Source organism: Centropristis striata, chromosome 12 (assembly GCF_030273125.1).
Source record: "Centropristis striata isolate RG_2023a ecotype Rhode Island chromosome 12, C.striata_1.0, whole genome shotgun sequence".
Taxonomy (NCBI): domain Eukaryota; kingdom Metazoa; phylum Chordata; class Actinopteri; order Perciformes; family Serranidae; genus Centropristis; species Centropristis striata.
The window spans coordinates 14,834,468-14,856,582 of NC_081528.1; the positions used below are offsets into that span (position 1 = coordinate 14,834,468).

The 22,115-nt window shown below is 36.7% G+C and overlaps 1 protein-coding gene across 1 annotated transcript; it reads right to left on the bottom strand.

Moving 5' to 3' along the window:
* Positions 1-995: 995 nt before the first annotated feature.
* Positions 996-11,703, bottom strand: ddias (DNA damage-induced apoptosis suppressor). Its single transcript, XM_059346803.1, has 7 exons — positions 11,548-11,703; positions 11,324-11,445; positions 9,536-9,697; positions 8,999-9,098; positions 8,196-8,509; positions 4,724-7,892; positions 996-1,144 (listed from the first exon to the last, which is right to left on the bottom strand). Exons 1-6 carry the CDS (start codon positions 11,569-11,571, stop codon positions 6,155-6,157), a joined length of 2,460 nt encoding a protein of 819 aa, XP_059202786.1. The 5' UTR covers positions 11,572-11,703; the 3' UTR covers positions 996-1,144; positions 4,724-6,154.
* Between the last annotated feature and the right edge of the window lie 10,412 nt (positions 11,704-22,115).

Here is a 22,115-nt window from a genome sequence, read left to right on the forward strand (position 1 = left end):
TTAAATCATACCGCATAACAGTATATTAGGTAGTCAAAATGAGCCCTGTCTTTAGAAAAGTAAAACACTGCTTACATAAATGCATCAATAATAATAATCCTATAATATAATTAGAATATATAAACCAATCTGAGTGGGATCATTCTGCATAACGAGTAATTTTTCTTTTGATACTTTAAGTACATTTTGATTCTGATACTTTTGTACTTTTACTTCAGTAAGTTCTGAATGCAGGACTTTTACTTGTAGTGGAGTAATTTCACAGTGTTGTATTAGAACTTTTACTTAAGTAAGGGATTTGTATACTTTTTCCACTACTGGAAATGTGACACAACATTTTACATTTATAGGCATGCATTTTTTCATTTTATTATTATTATTATTATAATTATTGGGGCTACTACCAGTAGAAATACTACTACTACTGCAGCACCTAGTATTAGTAGTAGTTATAGTAGAATATGAGTTTTTTTCCCCTATTTTCTATTCTATTCACTAAGTTTAGTCAGTGCATGCACAGTAACGCACCGTTTTTTGGCTCTGTGGCCAGTGAGAGCTCGCTGCATGTAACATTATGGACAAACACTGCCACCGCCTGGCATTTATACGTTATTACAGAAACATGCTTTTATAAGATGAAGCAGTATGTGAAGTTAGTAGCAGTGGTAGAAGTATTCAGATCCCTTACTTACGTAAAAGTACTAATACCACACAGTGAAATTACTCCACTACAAGTAAAAGTCCTCCATTAAAAACATACTTAAGTAAAAGTACAAAAGTATCAGGATCAAAATGTACTAAAACTATCAAAAGTAAAAGTACAGCCTGGACCCACTCAGATTGTTATATATATTATAAATATATTAGTAGATTATTTGTATTGATGCACTATGACTACTAAGCAGTGGTGGAATGCAACTAAGTACATTTACTCAAGTTCTGTATTTAAGTATAATTTTGAGGTACTTTACTTGAGGATTTCCATTTTATGTAACTGTATTCTTCTACTCCACTACATCTTGAGGCAAATATTGTACTTTTTACTCCACTACATTTAGCTGCCAGTTATATTACTTCTCAGGTCGAGATTTAACATGAAAAATATGATTAATTTAAAGTGATTAGACATTTTTATTAATTAACCCTCAGGGCCCACTTTAATGTACTACCCTTTCGAGCCCTTTGGGCTGAAAATGTCCACCTCTAAAAAAAATGCTATAAAAACTTTACAGATTAATATTTTTTTCTACTTTTTTCTGCATAAACCTCTTAAACAACTTCTGCCCTGCTCAAAACTATTAAACATTCAAAGATTTTGAGAATTTTAACCCTTTAAATGCCAGTTTGATTGCATGATGTCACTGATGTTTTATATGAAAAAAACACAAAAATTTAGTTATTTTTCATATAATATATTTTTTTGGGTCGGGACATTGGTTTTTATCACAGCCTTGGATATGTCAAAGATTAAGAACAAAATTGATTTTGATGCATTTTTAGTTTTTGTGTAGTGTCAGATTTAAAATGTACTACCCTTTCGAGCCCTTTGGGCTGAAAATGTCCACCTCCAAAAAAAATGCTATAAAAACTTTACAGATTAATATTTTTTTCTACTTTTTTCTGCATAAACCTCTTAAACAACTTCTGCCCTGCTCAAAGCTATTAAACATTCAAAGATTTTGAGGATTTTAACCCTTTAAATGCCAGTTTGATTGCACAATGTCACTGATGTTTTATATGAAAAAAACACAAATATGTTGTTATCTTTCATACAATATATTTTTTTTGGTCGGGTCTGTGGTTTTTATCACAGCCTTGGATATGTCAAAGATTAAGAACAAAATTGATTTTGATGCATTTTTAGTTTTTGTGTAGTGTCAGATTTAAAATGTAATACCCTTTCGAGCCCTTTGGGCTGAAAATGTCCACTTCCAAAAAAAATGCTATAAAAACTTTACAGATTAATATTTTTTTCTACTTTTTTCTGCATAAATCTCTTAAACAACTTCTGCCCTGCTCAAAACTATTAAACATTCAAAGATTTTGAGGATTTTAACCCTTTAAATGCCAATTTGATTGCATGATGTCACTGATGTTTTATATGAAAAAAAACACAAAAATGTAGTTATTTTTCATATAATATATTTTTTTTGGTCCGGGCATTGGTTTTTATCACAGCCTTGGATATGTCAAAGATTAAGAACAAAATTGATTTTGGTGCATTTTTAGTTTTTGTGTAGTGTCAGATTTAAAATGTAAAACCCTTTCAGGCCCTTTGGGCTGAAAATGTCCACCTCCAAAAAAATGCTATAAAAACTTTACAGATTAATATTTTTTTTTACTTTTTTCTGCATAAACCTCTTAAACAACTTCTGCCCTGCTCAAAACTACCAAACATTCAAAGGTTTTGAGAATTTTAACCCTTTAAATGCCAGTTTGATTGCACAATGTCACTGTTTTTCAAAGAAAAAACACAAAAAAATTGAGTTATTTCCCATATAATAAATCATTTTTGGCTGGGGCATTGGTTTTTATCACAGCCTTGGGTAGGTCAAAGATTAAGAACAAAATTGATTTTGGTGCATTTTTAGTTTTTGTGTAGTGTCAGATTTAAAATGAAAAAAGCCCTTTTTGGCCACTTGATGGCAGACATGTCCACTTCTAAATAACGCTTTAAAAATATTACTGATATATATTTTTTTCCAACTTTTTTGGATTAAATCTTTCAATCAACATCAGTCCTGATAAAAACTATCAAATATTCAATTATTTTCAGGATTTTAACCCTTTAAATGCCCGTTTTGATTCCATGATGTCACTGTTTTTCAAAGAAAAAACAAACAAAAATTGAGTTATTTTCCATTTAATAGATAATTTTTGGCTGGGGCATTTATTGGGGCATTTATTTTTTATCACAGTCTTGGATATGTCAAAGATTAGCAACAAAATTGATTTTGATGCATTTATAGTTTTTTTGTGTAGTGTCAGATTTAAAAATGTACTACCCTTTTATGGCAGACATGTCCACTTCCAAAAACACTATAAAACTATTACTGATATATATATTTTTTCAACTTTTTTGGGTTAAATCTTTTGATCAACTTCAGTCCTAATCAAAACCATCAAATATTGCATAATCATCAGGATTTTAACCCTTAAAATGCCAGTTTGACTACATTATGCTAATATTTCTTATGAAGCAGATTTGCTGTGTTTTGTTAGATGTGTGTGTGTGTTTGCTGTTTTGTGTGTCTTGACCTCACTGTAAAACTTGAAAAGTTACAACTGTCATATACAGCCATATATGCACTCTTCCAAGTCAATAAAAACATGGGCACTTAAAAAAAAAAGCTCCAGACAGTTTGTGACAGGACTCCAGCCAGGTGCAGAAAATTACAAACCGTCGTTTTTGTTTTCTTCACAGTGACCTCTTTGAAGTGCAGTAAGAGAAGAGGGACCATGTTTTTATTGACTTGAAATAGTTAATATATGGCTCTGTATAACAGGAGTAACTTTATTAGACATTACAAGTTTTACAGTGAGGTCTAGAAACATGAAACAGCAAACACACACACACACATCTAACAAAACACAGCAAATCTTGTTTTCATAAGAAATATTAGCATAATGTAGTCAAACTGGCATTTTAAGGGTTAAATTCCTGATGATTATGCAATATTTGATCGTTTTGATTAGGACGGAAGTTGATCAAAAGATTTAACCCAAAAAAGTTGAAAAAAATATATATCAGTAATAGTTTTATAGTGTTTTTGGAAGTGGACATGTCTGCCATAAAAGGGTAGTACATTTTAAATCTGACACTACAGAAAAAACTATAAATGCATCAAAATCAATTTTGTTGCTAATCTTTGACATAGCCAAGGCTGTGATAAAAAATAAATGCCCCAGCCAAAAATTATTTATGAAATGAAAAATAACTCAATTTTTGTGCGTTTTTTATTTGAAAAACAGTGACATCATGGAATCAAACTGGCATTTAAAGGGTTAAAATCCTGAAAATAATTGAATATTTGATAGTTTTTATCAGGACTGAAGTTGATCAAAAGATTTAACCCCAAAAAGTTGGAAAAACATATATTTCAGTAATATTTTTAAAGCGTTATTTAGAAGTGGACATGTCTGCTATCAAGTGGCCAAAAAGGGTTTTTTTCATTTTAAATCTGACACTACACAAAAACTAAAAATGCATCAAAATCAATTTTGTTCTTAATCTTTGACCCACCCAAGGCTGTGATGAAAACCAATGCCCCAGCCAAAAATTAATTATTATATGGAAAATAACTCAATTTTTTTGTGTTTTTTCTTTGAAAAACAGTGACATTGTGCAATCAAACTGGCATTTAAAGGGTTAAAATTCTCAAAATCTTTGAATGTTTGGTAGTTTTGAGCAGGGCAGAAGTTGTTTAAGAGGTTTATGCAGAAAAAAGTAAAAAAAAATATTAATCTGTAAAGTTTTTATAGCATTTTTTTGGAGGTGGACATTTTCAGCCCGAAAGGGCTCGAAAGGGTAGTAAACTTGTACACAGTGTATTATAGAGCCATTAGAAAAAATTTAATTAGAATTTCAAAATATATCAAAAAAGAAATCCTTCTTCCAAAAAGCATGTCATTTGCAGTATCACAGCCAAAATTATTGCCAAAAATCAAGTGAAAAATTTCTGAAATGGCTGAAAATGTCCTTAGTGGGCCCTGAGGGTTAAACCACATAATCGTATTTTAAGTAGTTGAAATGAGCCTTATCTTAAAAAAAAACAAAACAGGCTGCTTACATAAATGCATCAAAAATTACAACACTATATTTGGAATATAAATAACAATCTGAGTGGGGTCATTCTGCATAACGAGTACTTTTACTTTTGATACTTAAAGTACATTTTGAATGCAGGACTTTTACTTGTAGTGGAGTAATTCTGCTGTGTGATATTAGTACTTTTACTTGAGTTAGGGATGTGAATACTTCTTCCACCACTAGCTGTTACTGATAGTGACTCAGGGGACCTTGCTGGAGCTGACTGATGGCTGGTATACTGGATGGCAAGGAGACATTGGAGACACTTCTGCCAGATGAAGCGTAGCTGCTCTACTTCAGTGACAGATGACAGGCACTGCCCCACAGGACAGATGCAGGGGTGAGGAAGAGGAGGAGGATGCACATTTTTCTTCTTCTTTTTTTTTAGGACATTTTATGTATTGTTATTGTGCAAATAAACCTCTTTCAAAGTGTTCTCATTTGTCTTGGTGCAGTTTTAACAAATTATGCATTTCAAAAAGTGGTTTTCAGTGTAAATGACACCAGATGATATCTATTCAAAAACAGTACAGACTGAAAAGAGTAATATGTTGTCAGTTGTGATGTTTAATACAGAAACAGAACAAAGTAGAGTACCAATATTTTGCTTTAAACTGTCCATAGAGTTTGTAGTGTTATCATTTTGTAGTGCAGTTCTTTCAGTATTTGAGCGTGTATTAGGGCTGGGCGATATATCGATATAAAAGATATATCGATTTATTTTTTAATGTCATATGGAATAAGACCATATTGCATATATCGATATAGTTATTTTTTTTCCCCTTTATATTTAAATGCTGCCCTTACTAGGGTTTGTCATATTTAGTTCTTTTGTAATGTTCATTATTCTTTTCTCATATAAATATATTTATTTTGGAAAAAGATTGGCCTATTTTATTTCATAGGCTATTTTTATTTAAATGCGCACTTTATGCAGCTTTGATTAAAAAAAAATGACTCCTGTTGTTACGTTATGTGTACAGTATTTATGTTCACTTAAATAAACAGTTTCATTAAAACTACTTGTGACATGTCATATTTGGCTTTGACTTTTTACTGAACATTTGCTCTGATTTTGTGATAAAAATATCGGGATAAATATTGTATATCGATATTCAGCCTAATTATATCGGGATATGACTTTTGGTCCATATCGCCCAGTCCTAGCGTGCATCATGAGGCACAAGGTGGCAGAATGCAATAAATGTAAAAACAGAGGTGGTGGCTTGTTAACTTGCTTATCATGTAACTGCAACGTCCATTGTTCACTGCCAGTTGCTGGACCTGTCATTCATGATGCACTCTCACCTCTCCACTGGCCTGGAATACATAAAAAAAACTCTCTCACATCGAGTCAGAGAACAGGTCTCTAGACAAGTCACATGCCTCGTTCTCATCATGAAGGAGGTAACGATTAGATCCATCCTGACTCCCCTCATCAACTGTCTTGCTGTCACAGTTTCCTGTTTGAGATGTGAGAGTTTGATCCAACAGAGTTCTTTTACAGTTAACATCACCTCCCTGCTGCCCTTCCCAAGAATAAGCCTGCCTTCTTCTTCTGAGCTTCATGCTCAGTTGTGTTTCAGCAGCAGGAGTCGGAGGAACAATTGCTTCTTTGTCCTCATAATCACAGACCGTCACACCACAATCGCTTGAGTCACATTTGTGGCTGATCCTTCTGGTTAACCTGGTGTTTAGAGTGCTTCTCTGGACACTTGAGAGGTTTTTATGCTTGTTTGGTTTCCAGAACCTCCTTTTAGGGGTAAATCTGTGGCTTTGCCTGCTGGATGTCGTCCTACACACCAGGTTTTCTTTTGTAAACTCTCTGCAACACTGGGAGACCTGGTTGGCACTGGCATGGTTTGATTTACAAAGAGAAGAGGTAGTACTGCCTGTCTTATTACTGCCAACATCAGGCAGATTTCTGTAAAAAGCACTAGAATCCTGACTGATTTCAGATAATGTCAAGGAGGCAGGTGACTCCATCACAGCAGCTACTTTAACAATGGGGGTGGACTGAGAGGGAGGGATAAAGTCAAAATCAGTTGGAATCAAACTGTCTCTGTTATTGCATTTTGCACTTCTCAGTTTCTTTTTGTCTGGTGGTGAATGTGTAGCCGTTTCCCTCATCTGGTGCTGTTTCTTTGATGTAGAAAACAGCCGGCAAGCATCTGTGTTCGTCCTGACAGTTTCCGCAGGTGTGTTGAACTTGTTTGAGTCCATATCGATTAAGAGTGAGCTACCGAAGAGGTCTGCTGAACAATTATAGGCATCCACTTCAAGCTGCTTTTCTTCTTCGCTTTCAAAAGACAGAGAATGAGCTCTCTGATCCTCCTGATTACACTCATGGGAACAAATGTTTCTGGCCTGATTGCTGTTTGCCGGTCTAACAGGGTTGTTATATACCTTGTCAGATAAATCATATCTGTCATCTCCATTAGGTGCAATGGTGATATCCCGTAACGTCTGTGAGTGGCAGTCTATAATCTGCATGTTACTTTGACAAACAGGAGTTGATGTACGTGACACATTTCTGTCTTGTGGTCTGATTGTGAGATTGTTTCTTGCCGTTTCTTCCTGATTTTGCACATTTAATTGTAGCTCTGTTTCACTAACAATGTCTTTATTTTCCTCTAACAAAAACTCTGAAAGACTCTCGGAGAAAGGCAAATCTTCCCAAGCCAAGGAGCTCGACAAAAAGCTCTTGGTGCATTGTCTTGTAGAAAACCTCTTGCTGTCGTGGTGAGGTGTGGGGGGACTGACAGAAGTCTTGAGGTTGGGGCTGTTTCCAACACTTTTCTCAACACATGTGCGTGGATATTTGGCAAATGATGGACTCCTGAAAGGATTGCACTCTAAAGAAAGAAAAGGTGACAGCGCTCTCTCCTCTGTGACTTTATGGTTGTCCAAGCAGCATCTCTGAGAATGATGTGGTGTGTTGTTGTTGTCTGTTTGTCTGCTGTTCTCATCTCCGCCTTCCTGGGTACTGCAGCCTTCCTCCTGCTCTGCTGATGAAGTGACGAGTCCAAGAGACTGTTGCCATGGAGGGGTGGGAGTGAGGGTGCTGTCTTGGTTTTGTGAACTAGGATGAAAACAAAATAAACTGTCAAGAGATGTTACAAAAGTGAACAAAAGATCCAGCTTTAGTATAACAATACAGATGCCTGTAAAACTATCCTGGTTATACAGAGAGGTCCAAGAGCAGACTTAAAGACGGTGTAAGAAAAGCTTGAGATCATTTCTTTGTTTCAGATTGAGTCAGTCTAATCCAAGTATTTCTATGTTGTTTCTGGCACCTACAGAGTCTGCCCTAGATATAAAATACTGACATTTTAGATTTTCATATAGAAAACAATAGGTTTCAGTAGCTTCTTCTAGTCATTACCTTTGCGGGGACTGGGAAAGAAGACCTGAGAGAGAAAGAGTGCCATTATTGAAGCTGCTGGCTGGGAAATGTTGAGGAATCGGCAGTAGGATTGTTGCTGGGGGTCTGGAGTTTTTGCTGGGATCAGTGGATCTCTGCTCATATTGTGCAGCTTTCTGAAGAAGGAGGCGATAATAGCTGACTACTGTGCAGCCTTCCAGGCCTAAGGCTATGGGGAGAATCATCTGACTGGCAATAAAGTGGGCTGCTTCTTTACAGTTTGAGCCATTCGCAACAGGCCGTCCCAACCAAGGCCCATTTTCAGTTTCACCTCCCTGAAGAACAGACAAGAAGAGAGATGGTTGTGATCAAGGCTCCTGAATACAAAAATGTTGAATAAATATAAATAAATAAATGATAAAGCACACATTTAGGATATTCCAGTCTTAATGCCTTTGGTGATCTCCTGCATTTCCTTTCCTGCCACCCATGGTTTTTTTAGGCAAAAATCTTTACAATTTGGTACAGATATCTATGTTCTCTTCAGTATAAATTCTAATCATTTTGTTGATTCATTAACCTTTCTTCTAGAACCATCATCAGGGTTTTTTTTTTTCAATTTTAAATTTCAAATCACCTTGTTAGAGCTCTGTGGTGGTAAAACTGAAATCAAATGGTGACACAATTTTTTGATGACATCAAACATAGTTTGGCATTTGTGTAGTGCAATTTTTGTTTTATTTATCAGCTGACATATAAACAGATATAGATACTACAATAAGGTAATATCGACCAAGTAAAGCTATATCTAAATGCATTTGTACCTTTATACCAAAGATGAAATGTCTGCCAATGAAACAGTCCGTGACAGCCTTCCCCAACAGTGTTGATTTGGTTGATGCGCCATCAGCCTTTTCCACCAACCTACAAAATTACAGACACAACAGACGTCAACACTGCTTTAAACTTGACTGGCGAAGAGAGATGATAGATACTGATGACAAGATGAGCTTTTTAAACATGCCTCACTAAACACTGGTAAAATACAGCATGTGTATAAAGGCCCATTATACCTGTCAATCATCACTTGTGACCCATTAAAAGTGTCTGTATCTGCAGAAGTCCTGTGCTCTGCTTATGTCTGTCTGTAAGCATGCATTCAAGATATGAAAAGGTACAACTATGGCTGAAAAAATGCAAATTTAGCGAGGCAAACGTCAAGCACACAAAGCCAGTTCTTCTCTGTTTTCAAATTCTACTCAATGTGCCCATATTAAAAGGCACTCAGGGAAGTTGACAGGGTAATCAATTGCAGACATTTGGAGATGTTTGACAGATAAGATCTTCTTTTTCTTGCTCACCTCTGCAAACCACTTGCATGAATGCCGAAGAATGGGTTCAAACAGCTTCCAAATACTGTCACTCCAAATATGGATCCATTCCGAGAAACCTTCAGTGAGAGACGATATCTGTAGTCAACCTGCTCCCTCAAACAGCTGTAACCACACTTAGAGCATCTGCATCTGTGGTGGAGAGACAGAGAAGACAGGGGACAGTGTGTCCATGTGTGACAGAGTAACATAGAGTTCAATTTCATGTTTGAAGCTCACTCATATACAAGCTTTTTATACAGTGGGTTAGCTACTGTACTTATGCCTGTCACGATAATCACTATATCAACTTATCGTTCAATATATAAAAATGGACAGTTTTTTTCTGGACTCAATATATTGTCGTTTACATGCATGACTTTGGTGCTTTTTTGTGTTGTGTTTAAAGTAATGCTGCAAATTTTTGACTGGCAGTACGAATTGCCATCGATTGATCGATTAACCATTTCAGCAGTTTATATGTTATTTTAATAATAAAATCATATAATACATAATGATTATCTCAGTGCAATGTTATGTTAACAGGGCCTGAAAGTCTATTTTATTTGTTTTGGTTGTAGTTTATTTATTTATGTTTTATTTATCTAGGATATTTTTAATATTTCTTTTCAACATTTCAATTCCAATGTTTAATATTCTCGAGATTTAAAAATTCATTGCTGTGGAAAAGGATGTACCGGTACTTATTATGCTCCAATATCCAGTTAAACTAAAACAACATCGATATAATACTATCGTTTATCGTGATAGTTTCTGGGAAAATATAACTTCCTAAAAATTGTGTTATCGTGACAGGCCTACCTGTACTTCTACATGACCTTGTTAGTGAAGTCTACTGTAGTGCTAGTATTCATAACAGTTAACTCAGTCAAATTTCAACAGTATTAAGTCCACAGCAGAGGTGGAAAAGATCTCTTATTTAAGGAAAAGTACTAATATCACACTGTGAAATCACTACACTACAAATAAAAGTCCTGCATTCAAAACTTACAAAACTTAAAAAAGTACCAGCATCAAAATGTACTGAAAGTATCAAAAGTAAAAGTACTAAAGTATACATTACTTGAGTAAATGTACTTAGTTACATTCCACCACTTGAGTCACAGTAAACACTTGAAAATATGATCTGTTTAACCCAAGGCCAGCCCTATGCTGAGGCAAGAGGGGGCCGAGCCCCCTAAAATAAATGTCTTGCCCCCTCAAATCAAAGTTTCAGAATTTGAGAAAGCACATAATATACTCACAAAATTAATATACATTACAGTTTGACAAAATGATCTGCAGTAGCGGAAAAATCCCCCGACACAATACACGATTGTTGGTTAAAATCTGGATGAAGGATGTTTTATTTTATTTTATTCATTTATTTTTCAGTTTCCCCCCCTGAGGGATTGCCACCTTATTGTGGTCAGGGGGTTTGCGTGCCTCAGTGACCTTTAGAGCTGAAGACCAGCAGGAGCTTAGTCTTCAGGTGGGACACCTGGACAGGTCTGAAGGTAGAGGACTGGCAAAGTGCAAACCACTTCGCCAGATTGGGGTTGGACACATAGACCCCTTTCAATGAAGTAAGCATCGTTACTATGAGCACAGAAAAAAGGTGCTGGAGCATGATGTGTACACATGATGCCCCCTTCACATTTCTGACTGCCCCCTCATATATGCCTGCCTAGAACTGGCCCTGGTTGAACCATTCCCATTCAATAATAAGAAGTAAATAAATAATTTTTGGTTGGTGTTGCTGGTTTGTTTATAGCTTACCTCGTCGTGTCCTGCTGCTCAACATCAACCCTTGAGAAGCAGCCTTTGCAGCACGGATAAAACACACATGCATCTTGAACAGACAGCACAACACACTCCACCAGAGCCCGTCTGCCAGACATCTATTCAGTCTGTTAGGACAGAAAAAGTTACTCTGAGGCAACTTAGTAGCAGCTAGCAGGCTAACCTTAGGCTAACTAACTTAAACTCCCCACAGCACTCACGCATGGGTGTAACAATAACTTCATTGTAACGACAGTAGCTTCAACACCGGCAGTTATTAATAAAAACAGAACCAGATGTCGATTAAAGCGGAAAAAAATCCAATTAAATGAGGTAAAATCAAAAACCTTAACGTCTAGCTGTGTGAATCACTACCTACATCTTCTTCTGCCTGTTTTGGTTTACTGACAGTTGTAGAGCTACCGTGGAGGCGCATTATCGCCCCCTACTGGACAGGACGTGGCACACTAGATTAGCAGTAAGGAAAATCAAATCAATTTAAATCAAAATTACAAAATTACTATGCAATATGTTATAATTAGAGTGATCATAGGGCTCAATAATAAATAAAATAAACTTGTTACAATGCAACATTTTGCAGTGAAAAATGTTTTTTATGGGGAAAATATGCAGAGCATCAAATCATCAATCATTCATCATGTAACTTGTTTGAAGATTTTAATTTTTTAAGACCCAGTTATCGTCTAGATGACTTCAGTTTGCAACTATTTCACATTCTATTTAAAGATGAGGGACTTTTTTTAGGATTTGAAGATTTATGGATTCAATTATCATCTTAATGACTCAAGATTGCATTTATTTCACAGTATAAAATGATTTCATCAAAGCAGTCAAAATCAAAAGTACTTCATTAATCCCCCTGATGGCTGTAGGAGTGAAGGATCTTTTGCATCTCTCCGCCCTGCAACATAGAGAGAGGAGCCGTCCGCTGTTGTTGGTCCATAAAGGTTTTGTGTAGCGGATGATCCGGGTATTTCAAGATGGCCTCGAACATCTTAACAGTGCATCTCTCCACCACCTCCTCCAGTGTGTCCAACCTGGCTCCAACCACAGAACCAGCTCTTTTGACCAGTCTGTCCAACCACCTTGCATCTCTGTGTCTGATGCTGCCTCCCAGCAGACTGCAGCATTTAACAACACACTACCACCACAGACTGATAAGACATCTGCAGGAAAATGTATTGTGTGGCAATTATGAAGGAATTTAAAAGCAAAAATATTTTCTTTTCCTTTAAAGATTTGCATTCCACTTACTTAGAAAGAGAATAATGGTTTTGTAGCACATATAAAAACACAGGACACATAAATAAAACACTAAGACCACAAAACACACAAAAATATATCAATACAGAGCAAATTATAGTCAAATAATGGTTTAACAAGTTTAAAGGACATTACTGCCTTGGTTGTGTTCCTCCTAGAGTTTGGGAAGGAGATGGCAGAGTGTACATAGGTGTTTGAATGTATTTTTGCTTGCAAAAAATGCAAAACAACTGCAACTGTTGAATCAACAAATACTTATATTAAAAGTGTTTCTTGTAAAGATCCAGCAACGTTTCCTGTGTAGAGACAGTTTTTATGCCGCAGACACAGACCTGATTGAATACATTTTCATGTCTGATCTTGAGAGGTTAATACCAGCAGATAAAAGAGAAAGTGAATACAGACGCAATAAAGGATAGCCTACAGAGCACATAGAGACTTTTCTGAGACAAAAGAAACACTACTAACTTTTACTTACGTAATATATATATAAGTATTACTCTGAAATGTCACAGAATAGGACCTGGATTTGCATCCTCCTGTTATTTCAGCCAACATAAACTTAATTTACTAACTTCCAAAAACTCGTCTAAACAAGCTTTGTGGATGATGGTTTAAACATTAATCAAAGATAACTTTAGTGGCCTTTAATACATGTTTCTTCAACCACAAATTGAAAATGTGCTCAGTTCCCACCTGTATATTTTGGCTAAAAAAAACTTCAGGTTTGTGTGAAATGGGCTAAAAGACATTTTCAGTTTAGATCAGTTAAACTGTCATTTTATACAGCCATCTTTACAGCAATGATTTGGTGTAACCATGAAACACAGCAGAGTATTTTCTATGGCTTTGCTCCAGTAACAAGGCTTTAACCACTGTGTTTTATTTCAGCGTCAGGAGACGGCAGACCAAACTCCCCGGAGCCTCACAGAGTGTCTGAGCAGCTGGGAAAATGGCTGTCTAAAAGAACTTTTAATGTTACCTGGAAATAAATATGGAATATAATTAAAAAACAGAGAAAAGAAACACATTCAAACTATCCCAGCTGAGTTTTAAAACTTTGGGAGTTTTGGGAGTCAAAAAGTTCCAATGTGTTGTATTAATATAACACTAAAATTATTTGAAATTAGGTCATTTTGAGTAACTTTGACAGTTTGTCAGTGGTGAGCAGAGGGAGATGTGGCTATAAGAGTTATGGGCTTTGTGTAAAATGTGAACCCATTCTGTAAAATCTTAACACTTAAAAACATGTTTCCTTTCCTTATACATCTTTAATCTTGCAATATATTCTTGGTTAACATAAACAGTAAAGATATGAAGAAATATTGAGAAGCAAATAAGATGAAAAAACAGCAATTGATGTATATTTTTCATTTATAGAGCGTTTTTCTACATTTGTATACAAATGAATGTATATCTTTGAAAATATATTAAAGCAGCTAGGAAGTTATTATTAAAATGGTTGTGTTACTATTAACAAAACTCTATGACTAGGGAAAAAATCTTTCTAAAATATGTCCAAAATGTCATTAAAATTTGACAGATTTTCTGCTTGGTGAGACTGTAGTTGTGACAGAGAATATGCAATTATTCACCAGTCTCTACAGCCTCAAATCTAAAATATGATTAAATTACATTACATTAAATTTACATTACATGTCATTTGGCTGATGCTTTTGTCCAAAGCGACTTACTATAAGTGCAATCAACCTGATGATACTAGCCTGAGACCACAGGAAACCAAGTAAGTACATAACTTTAACATCCATCTGTAATCGCTACAGGAATGCTAGAAGCTGAAGAAGAAAAGAGTAGAGACATTTTTTTAAAATATATAGTCAAAGTCTTGTCAATATTAAATAAATAAAACAATCAAATATACAAATAAAAATACAAATAGTGCATTATTGTAGTTTTATCCTATGTTTTGCCCACTAGATGGTGGCAGAGGACTACATCAAGAAGAAAAAATACACACGTACAATAATGCACACACACACATACACACACACACACACACACACACACACAGTATTTTATGTTTTAAGGACAGCTAGAGGTGAAAGAATCTGCTTCTCTTCTCAAATCATCATGACAGATGGTGGGAATATGGTTGGGAATGCTCCATTGAAATCCATGCACTGTGACAGACAGAAGGCCTGAACTATTTCTGGTGAAGACAAGCCTGTGTGTGTGCATGTGTGTGACAGAGAGACCGAACATGAGGTCATACCATAGACTGTATAAGGCTCATACCTGTCTGAATCTCGTATGTCTTTTCTATTTCTGAAGAGACATCATATGTGTTCCATGCATTTATTAATTCCTGCAGAGTGTAAAGGTTTCACCTCTTGCAACTCCTACTGAACACATCAGTGTCTTATGATAACAATGCTAAAATTAAAGACAATCAGACATAAAAGTGCAGCACACAGTCTTTCTGTATCCATGTGCTCGTAGTATTACTAGTAGTATTTTGTCCTGCGGGGTCAGTGGGCAGAAACCTGTGAATGTAGCCTTTGTAGCTCAGTTGAAGCTCTGGTTAGGACACAGTTGTTTTCATTATTAGGTTTTACTGGGCTTCAGCCAGTGCAAGAGGGCGTTTATATTCTGCAGGCACAGCAAAATGTCACATTCAATCTGTACACTTTGTTTTCAAAAGGTCATAATTAGCTAGCAGTTTTGAAACAATTATGGCCAAAGTGCACCAATTTCCCTCGAAGCAAAACATAGAATTACTCATAGAGAGCGAAACTGAATGGTGTGTATGTGTGAAACACTTGTGGTTTGGTGTTATTCCATTCTCACTGCTTAGTTCAGAAATATACGCTTTGTTTCTGTATTAGCTGCAAAAAGTTAAACGCATCCATGCTGGTAACTACAGAGCAGAGAATGATGTTAGAGTTAAGCAGTTTAACACGTTTACATGTAGCAGCTGAGAATGATTAGTATTAATTAGCCAGGTTGGAGAGGGTTTGCTGATAGGAGGGCACACACACAAACACACGAGGGAAATTAAACAGCAGCTGCAGAGACGTGTAATTTACTCAGCATCACCGTACCTGCCACAGCAAACCTGCCAGTTCAAAGATTTAGAAAAGAAATAGAGAGTTGACAGGTGGGCTGTTGGCAAAAACACCTTTAGATTTGATTCGTTCTTAACAAAAAAACTGATTAATGTTACTCTTGAAAGCATGATAACAGTGCTGCAAATGTCAAATGCCTTTTTAATTTTAATTTGGTTAGAAATGGTTTAAAATGGAATTTTTTTTTACTTGAATATTGCTTGCATAAATGGAAAATTAGGTAAAATTGTGTTATTGCATTGTAATTTTCAAATTTGAATGAATATGTGAATATTGTCCACTGTACAGTGGGGTACAACTTTGAAAATTTAAAGTCAAACAGCTTTTCGATTTTCATTTTAAGATGTCAACCCAGTCACCAGAATACATTTGGCATTGGCAGTGTAATTCAACAAATCACAAATAACTATAAATACGTTAATTAATATGAATGTCAATGCTTCTGAACTGCTGCAACCCGTTCTCATTGTGACAAGAACATGCAAACATGCAACAACTGCAATACATTGCAAAAATGTGCCACTTGCTGTTTCAAACAATAAAAACACTATAACCATTTTATTTAGGGTTAGGCACCAAAACCACTTGGTTAGGATTAGGGAAAGACTCACAAGTTTAGGCTTTAAAAAAACACTTATTCCAGCCATCACTTCCAACAACGGGACACAAAATCCCCTCTGTAGGTTTAAAGAAGGTTAAAGAAGTTGCTGCACTCATCCACCTCCCCTACCGTCCACCTGCAGCAGACCTACTTGGCCTTAAATATCATATTCCTTCATCAAGGAGAAAAATTGAAGAAAAAAAACTTGCTGTTTACCAATACAGTACAATGCCAAAATTTATGCTGATGATTGAATATGGTCAAAGAACGCTCTTACAACTATATGGAAATGTAAACTGGATTAGTGCCTTTTCATTTTTACTGAAATAACATCTACATATGTGGAAAATTCTCCTGCTACTGTGGAATTTTCATTTTCAAGTTTACATTTTCATTTTTATTAAAGTCCATGATGGGCCTCCATAGCTGCAGCTGTGGACACCAATACAGTTTGAAAAAAAATCTACAACTGAGCCTTAAAACTGTAAAATAAAAAATGTTTGATTATTACTTTGCCGTCACAAAGAGGTCAAATGAGTGATAATGTTGTTGTTGCTAGGGCGGTCTGACCAGTTGCTATGCGGCAGCCTCAGCTGTTGTAGGAAATGGCTCTGGTTCAAGTTTGAAAGGAGGGAAGGAAAGAGGGCGATGTAGCCACAAGGCTATTACTGTACACTGTGTGTGTGTGTGTGTGTGTGTGTGTGTGTGTGTGTTTCTGCATTAGTAAGCATGTATTTGTGTGTTATCTATTGTGTGAGCCTTTTCAGGGTTAATGTGGGCATTATACTGTATATACTGTGCAGCATTTGGTTGTGTGCTTATACATTTGGCTGCATATATACATATAATGTGTGTGTCGGTGTGTGTGTGTGTGTGTGTGTGTGTGTGTGTGTGTGTGTGTGTGTGTGTGTGTGTGTGTTGTAGTATGGCGGTCTCACCTCAAGCCTGAACCCAGCGTAGCCGCGGGGAGGGCTGGGCATTTATGAAGGAATTCTGTAATTTTCAAAACTGTGGTTTGAGTTTCACTCTTTTTAACAAGCTGGTTTGGGCACTGATAATGGAAAACGGCTGCAGGGAGAGAGAGAGAGAGAGAGAGAGAGAGAGAGAGAGAGAGAGAGAGAGAGAGAGACTTGGCAGCGGTTGGATTCACTTCCCATTTCTCAAAATATGTTTTTGACGTTCAGGGACTTTTTGCATTATTATTTCTAACTCTAACTCTGGACAACAACGAGAAAAGTTGCGGAAAATGGATGTAAAGGAGACATGAGATAAAGTAAAGGTTATAAGAGTAACCCATGAACTCCAGCGAGGCTCGACCCCACAGCAGCACCAGGATAACTCAGAGTACAATTTGAAAACTTGTCTGCTGAATTCTTCTCATTATTACTGTTGTTGCACTGGGATATTTACCTAAAAAACAGGATTCGAATGTGATTTTTTTCCCCCAACCTGGCAGCAGAAAGTTAACCTTCCTGTTGTGGTCCTGTCAAAATTGAACAATTTTCAAACTTGCTGTTTAGCAAATGTGTTTTATTCTATTTGCCTGCCATGAGATTTTTATGACATCCTTCACACTGAATTTCCATAAAAACTTAACTTGGCTGGTACTCTGAACTTAACCTGTGACATGCAGCCAAACACTCCAACTCCACCACACTTTGTTATACGTTAAAATAACAGAGGTTGCAGCAGTATACCAGTTTTAACAGTATAACGTGGTATGAAATCATCATTATCACATCGTGTACAATCTCTACAGTAATGAAAAAATGCAACCGGACAGAGAACATCACCTGCACGTGCACATCTCCATTTCTATTCCACTGCCTGTCACAGTCATCAGCTTTTATTTAGTTTATTTATTTTCAAAAAGGAAAGTTCTTAAACCTACTTCCATTTAGCACTACCACAACTACTAGTAATAATAATAATGATAATAATAATGATATTAATAATAATAATAATAATAATAATAATAAGTATAATAATAATGGTCCAAATTGATGCTATGAGGCTGTGGTTATAGCAACATGAAAATCCGTACCATTTCATTCTTAGATTCAACTGTGGAAATGTTGAAAATCACAGTTCTTTTAAAGTTTTATATGTGTATCTTAACATACATGTTTCTAACATGCAACTATGCTTGCTAAACCTTCCCCACCGACACTATTGTAACTTCACCTAGATCACCTCTATTAAAAAAACAGCAACCCTCAAACAAAAGTACAAAAGTAAAGTAAAACACACTGTTCCTCCTAAATTTGAAATACAATATATATATATATTTTTTACCTGTTTCCGTGAAATGATTGTGAAATTTGTGATGTATTATTGACAGTTAAAGTGTGTATCTTCTCAATATGGTCAACAGAGTATATAGTACATTTTTCATTTTTAATAAAAAATAACACATAAAACATAATGTAAAAAAACAAACAAAAAAAACTTTAAAAACGTGTAAAATGACAAACACTCTAATAGTTATATAACAAATACACTCATAATTTGTTAATTTTTAATGGATTATGCTAAAACCTGAAATGTGAAATGTGGTCCTTTGATGCTCGATATACAAAATACAGCTGCTCAAACTCTTTCTACTACCTCTACTACTATAATACCATTACTGTTGATACAGTACTTCTACTGTTACTAACTGTGCTGATACCTGTGTTACTGCTGTGACCATTATCACCTGTCTTCTACTGCAGCACAGTCAAAGTCCTGCTACTGCTGCAGCTGTCAGTCACACAATCTGCACAGTCTGTAGGAAACAATAGCTCTGTTTCAAGCAGAACTTCTACATCTGGATGCCAGGTAGTCTGACCCCCCGCCGCACCTAAACACACACACATTACCACACAAACATGCACTTTGCCATCGGTCCAAGCGACCACGGGGGCCTGTTAAGCTAACGGGAGATATTTAGCCCCCAGATTGGGAAAATAAAAAAGTGATATGTAATGGATCCAGCTGTAAAAGCACAGAACTGAACATGCAGGACGTTGCCTAACCTAGTGTGTGTAACCAAACCTGAGACTGATTCAGGGTCAGTGCAGCGATGATATCAGCTGTGGGATGACAGCAGGTTGTAATGGGAGTGTGTGAGACTCCCTGACGACAATGACTCAATGAGATGGTTCAGTTGAGGGCTTTTCGGGTTGCAAAATGAAAATGTTTGATGCTATTTGATGCTTTTTTTGTATTTTAAAATACTAATCTTTAGAATTTTTATTTCAATAAATCAGTATATTTTCCTGCATTTGGTAAAACAATGATGACTGAACCTATGGCCCACTGACGAAAGCCCTTGAACTATTATAAACTAGGTGGTGCACAATTTTCGATGAAATGTAGTAGAGCGATAACTACAGATGAAACTTAAAAAAAAAGGGAAAGGGAAATCCAAAAACACTCCTGCAATTAGATCCTCAAGGCTATATTCTAAGTTTACTTTGTTTATTCATTTATCATATAATAGACTACATCTTTATGTAATTAGATAAAGACTTCAGTCTGTTCATCTGACTTCAGTCATTTATATTGCATCAAAATGTGATTGTCAAGCAGACCAATGTATTCTCATGAATGGATTCATAGGACTTAATGCAAACACTTTTGCAACGCAGTTCATATGATATTTTATGCAATAACGACCAGTGTCTCAAACATATTCAGAACGTTTACATGACACTTGAAAAAAACAAATTATTGCCGATTATACCGGGACAACTGAAGTGCATGTAAACGTGGTAGTCCAACTAATTGGAGTTCTCGAACTCCGATTAAGACACGAAGATAATGTAATCGGAATACAATTTTCGCCGGTATGAATGACAAGAAAACACATGCTCCCATGCTCCACCCCCACGCTGGCGTATGACCCCGGAGCAAAAACATCCAAGAAAGCCGTTCACATTAGCCGATGCTGGTCACAGTAGCCAGTCGCATTAGCTGATCCCATTAGCCGATCACATTAGCCGCTGCCGGTCACATTTGCCGGTGGCAGTAGCCGGTGGCAGTAGCCGGTCACATTAGCCGGTCGCATTAGCCGGTCACATTAGCCGGTGACAGTAGCTGGTGGCAGTAGCCAGTCAGTAGCGATGGCACAAAGTGTGTGGTCAACCGGAAAGGGCCCCGTATTAAGCTGCTGAAACGACACATATCGCCACCCAGTGTTGAGGAGGAGGACACGTCCCCAACAGTTATTCAATTTTCTCAGTTGCATGTAAACTGGGACAAGGACAGAAGTCCGATTAGACGCCAAAATCGATTATTTAGCATAGCTCGACTAAACTGTGCATGTAAACACAACTACTCAAGGTGGAGAATAGAGACGTGACAGGTGGGGCGCGGCAATCTTTATCCAGACAACCCAACAGTTCTGGGAGTCTCCCGCATATTGAAAGCGGCTCCCTGGCGCCCACAAGACTGCGCCCTAGAGTAGAGAGTGACTGCGTGCGTGTGTGTGTGTTTGTGTGACTATAAATGCAGCATGTGTGAGAGCAAAGCGTCCTTATAGATGTCCCCCCCGGGGACACCAACTGTAAGTGAGCTTGGTTTAATTTAATGTTATTGATTTAGAATTTAGATACAACATGATGTTACTTGAAAATGTTAAGCTTGATGTATTTCATTAGCATTGAGTTGGGGCGATGGGAGCAGGTGGGACTTGAAAATTCCCCCTTGTCCAAAGTGGGGAAGGACTGAAAACGTTTGAGAACCACTGCCGTCTATCTAATGTTAGGGAAAAGAAAACATAAAATAACAAAGAACATGACTTATTGTTATTTTTTGTTATTACTACATGCACCTGACAAACTGAATGCAAACGTGGTGGGAGTACAGGTGTTTTTTTTTCAAAAAAGTTATGCAGCTCCTTAACAAAGTGAAGAATTTGCATGTAAATTAATGGTAATTTAAAATAAAATAAAACATTGCAACTCAGCACCATCTAGTGGACTGAAAAGGCAATTGATTGTATTATTCTAATACCAAAAAGTTGGTTTCGTATTTTCAATATTAATATTAATACATTATATAAACTATTGATACTTAGAGTCTGTGTATCGATAATCAAACTATTGCGATACTTGCTCTACTTTTCTCTCACACCCCTAGTTTGGACACTGCTTGGCCACAGAACACAAGCTTGTAAACATACTAATATACCCACATTGTAGCAACATTTTTATTTCAGTTGAATTATATGCTTATCATTGGGGTAGGTGTCGGCACACACTGGACAGAGACATTCAGGCGGTTGAACCTGACCTGCGTGGACTGTGGGAGGACACATGCAGTCATGGTGAGAACCTACAAACTCTGCACAGAAACGTCTTTGGCTGACCAGTTCAAGGTCCGAACCCAGGGGAGAAACAACTACTTGCCATTTATAACAGTTGGATGTGAGACCAACAAGTTGAAACAATTTCCCATTCTCCATCTCAACACTTGTAGGAACAAATATCAGTTAAATAAGTGATGAGAAAAAGAAACCAGCGCTGTGAGGAAAGCTTCCTGGCGAGCATTTAGTATTAAACTCCTCTTAAACTAACTCACAGAAGTGATTTTGTCACATTTATGATCATCTGGGGGCTGCAAAACACAATATGTACAGAGGAAGGAGAAGCTCTGACGGCATGTACAGTTAAGTATTTACATGCCAGTTGTGCCTGTGTGGGCCACTGCAGCTAAAAGTATTTAGTATCTTCAGTGTTGCTGTAAATAGTCTGTGTGTGTGTGTGTGTGTGTGTGTGTGTGTGTGTGTGTGTGTGTAGGTGTGTGTGTGTGTGTGTGTGAGCTGGTGGCTTTC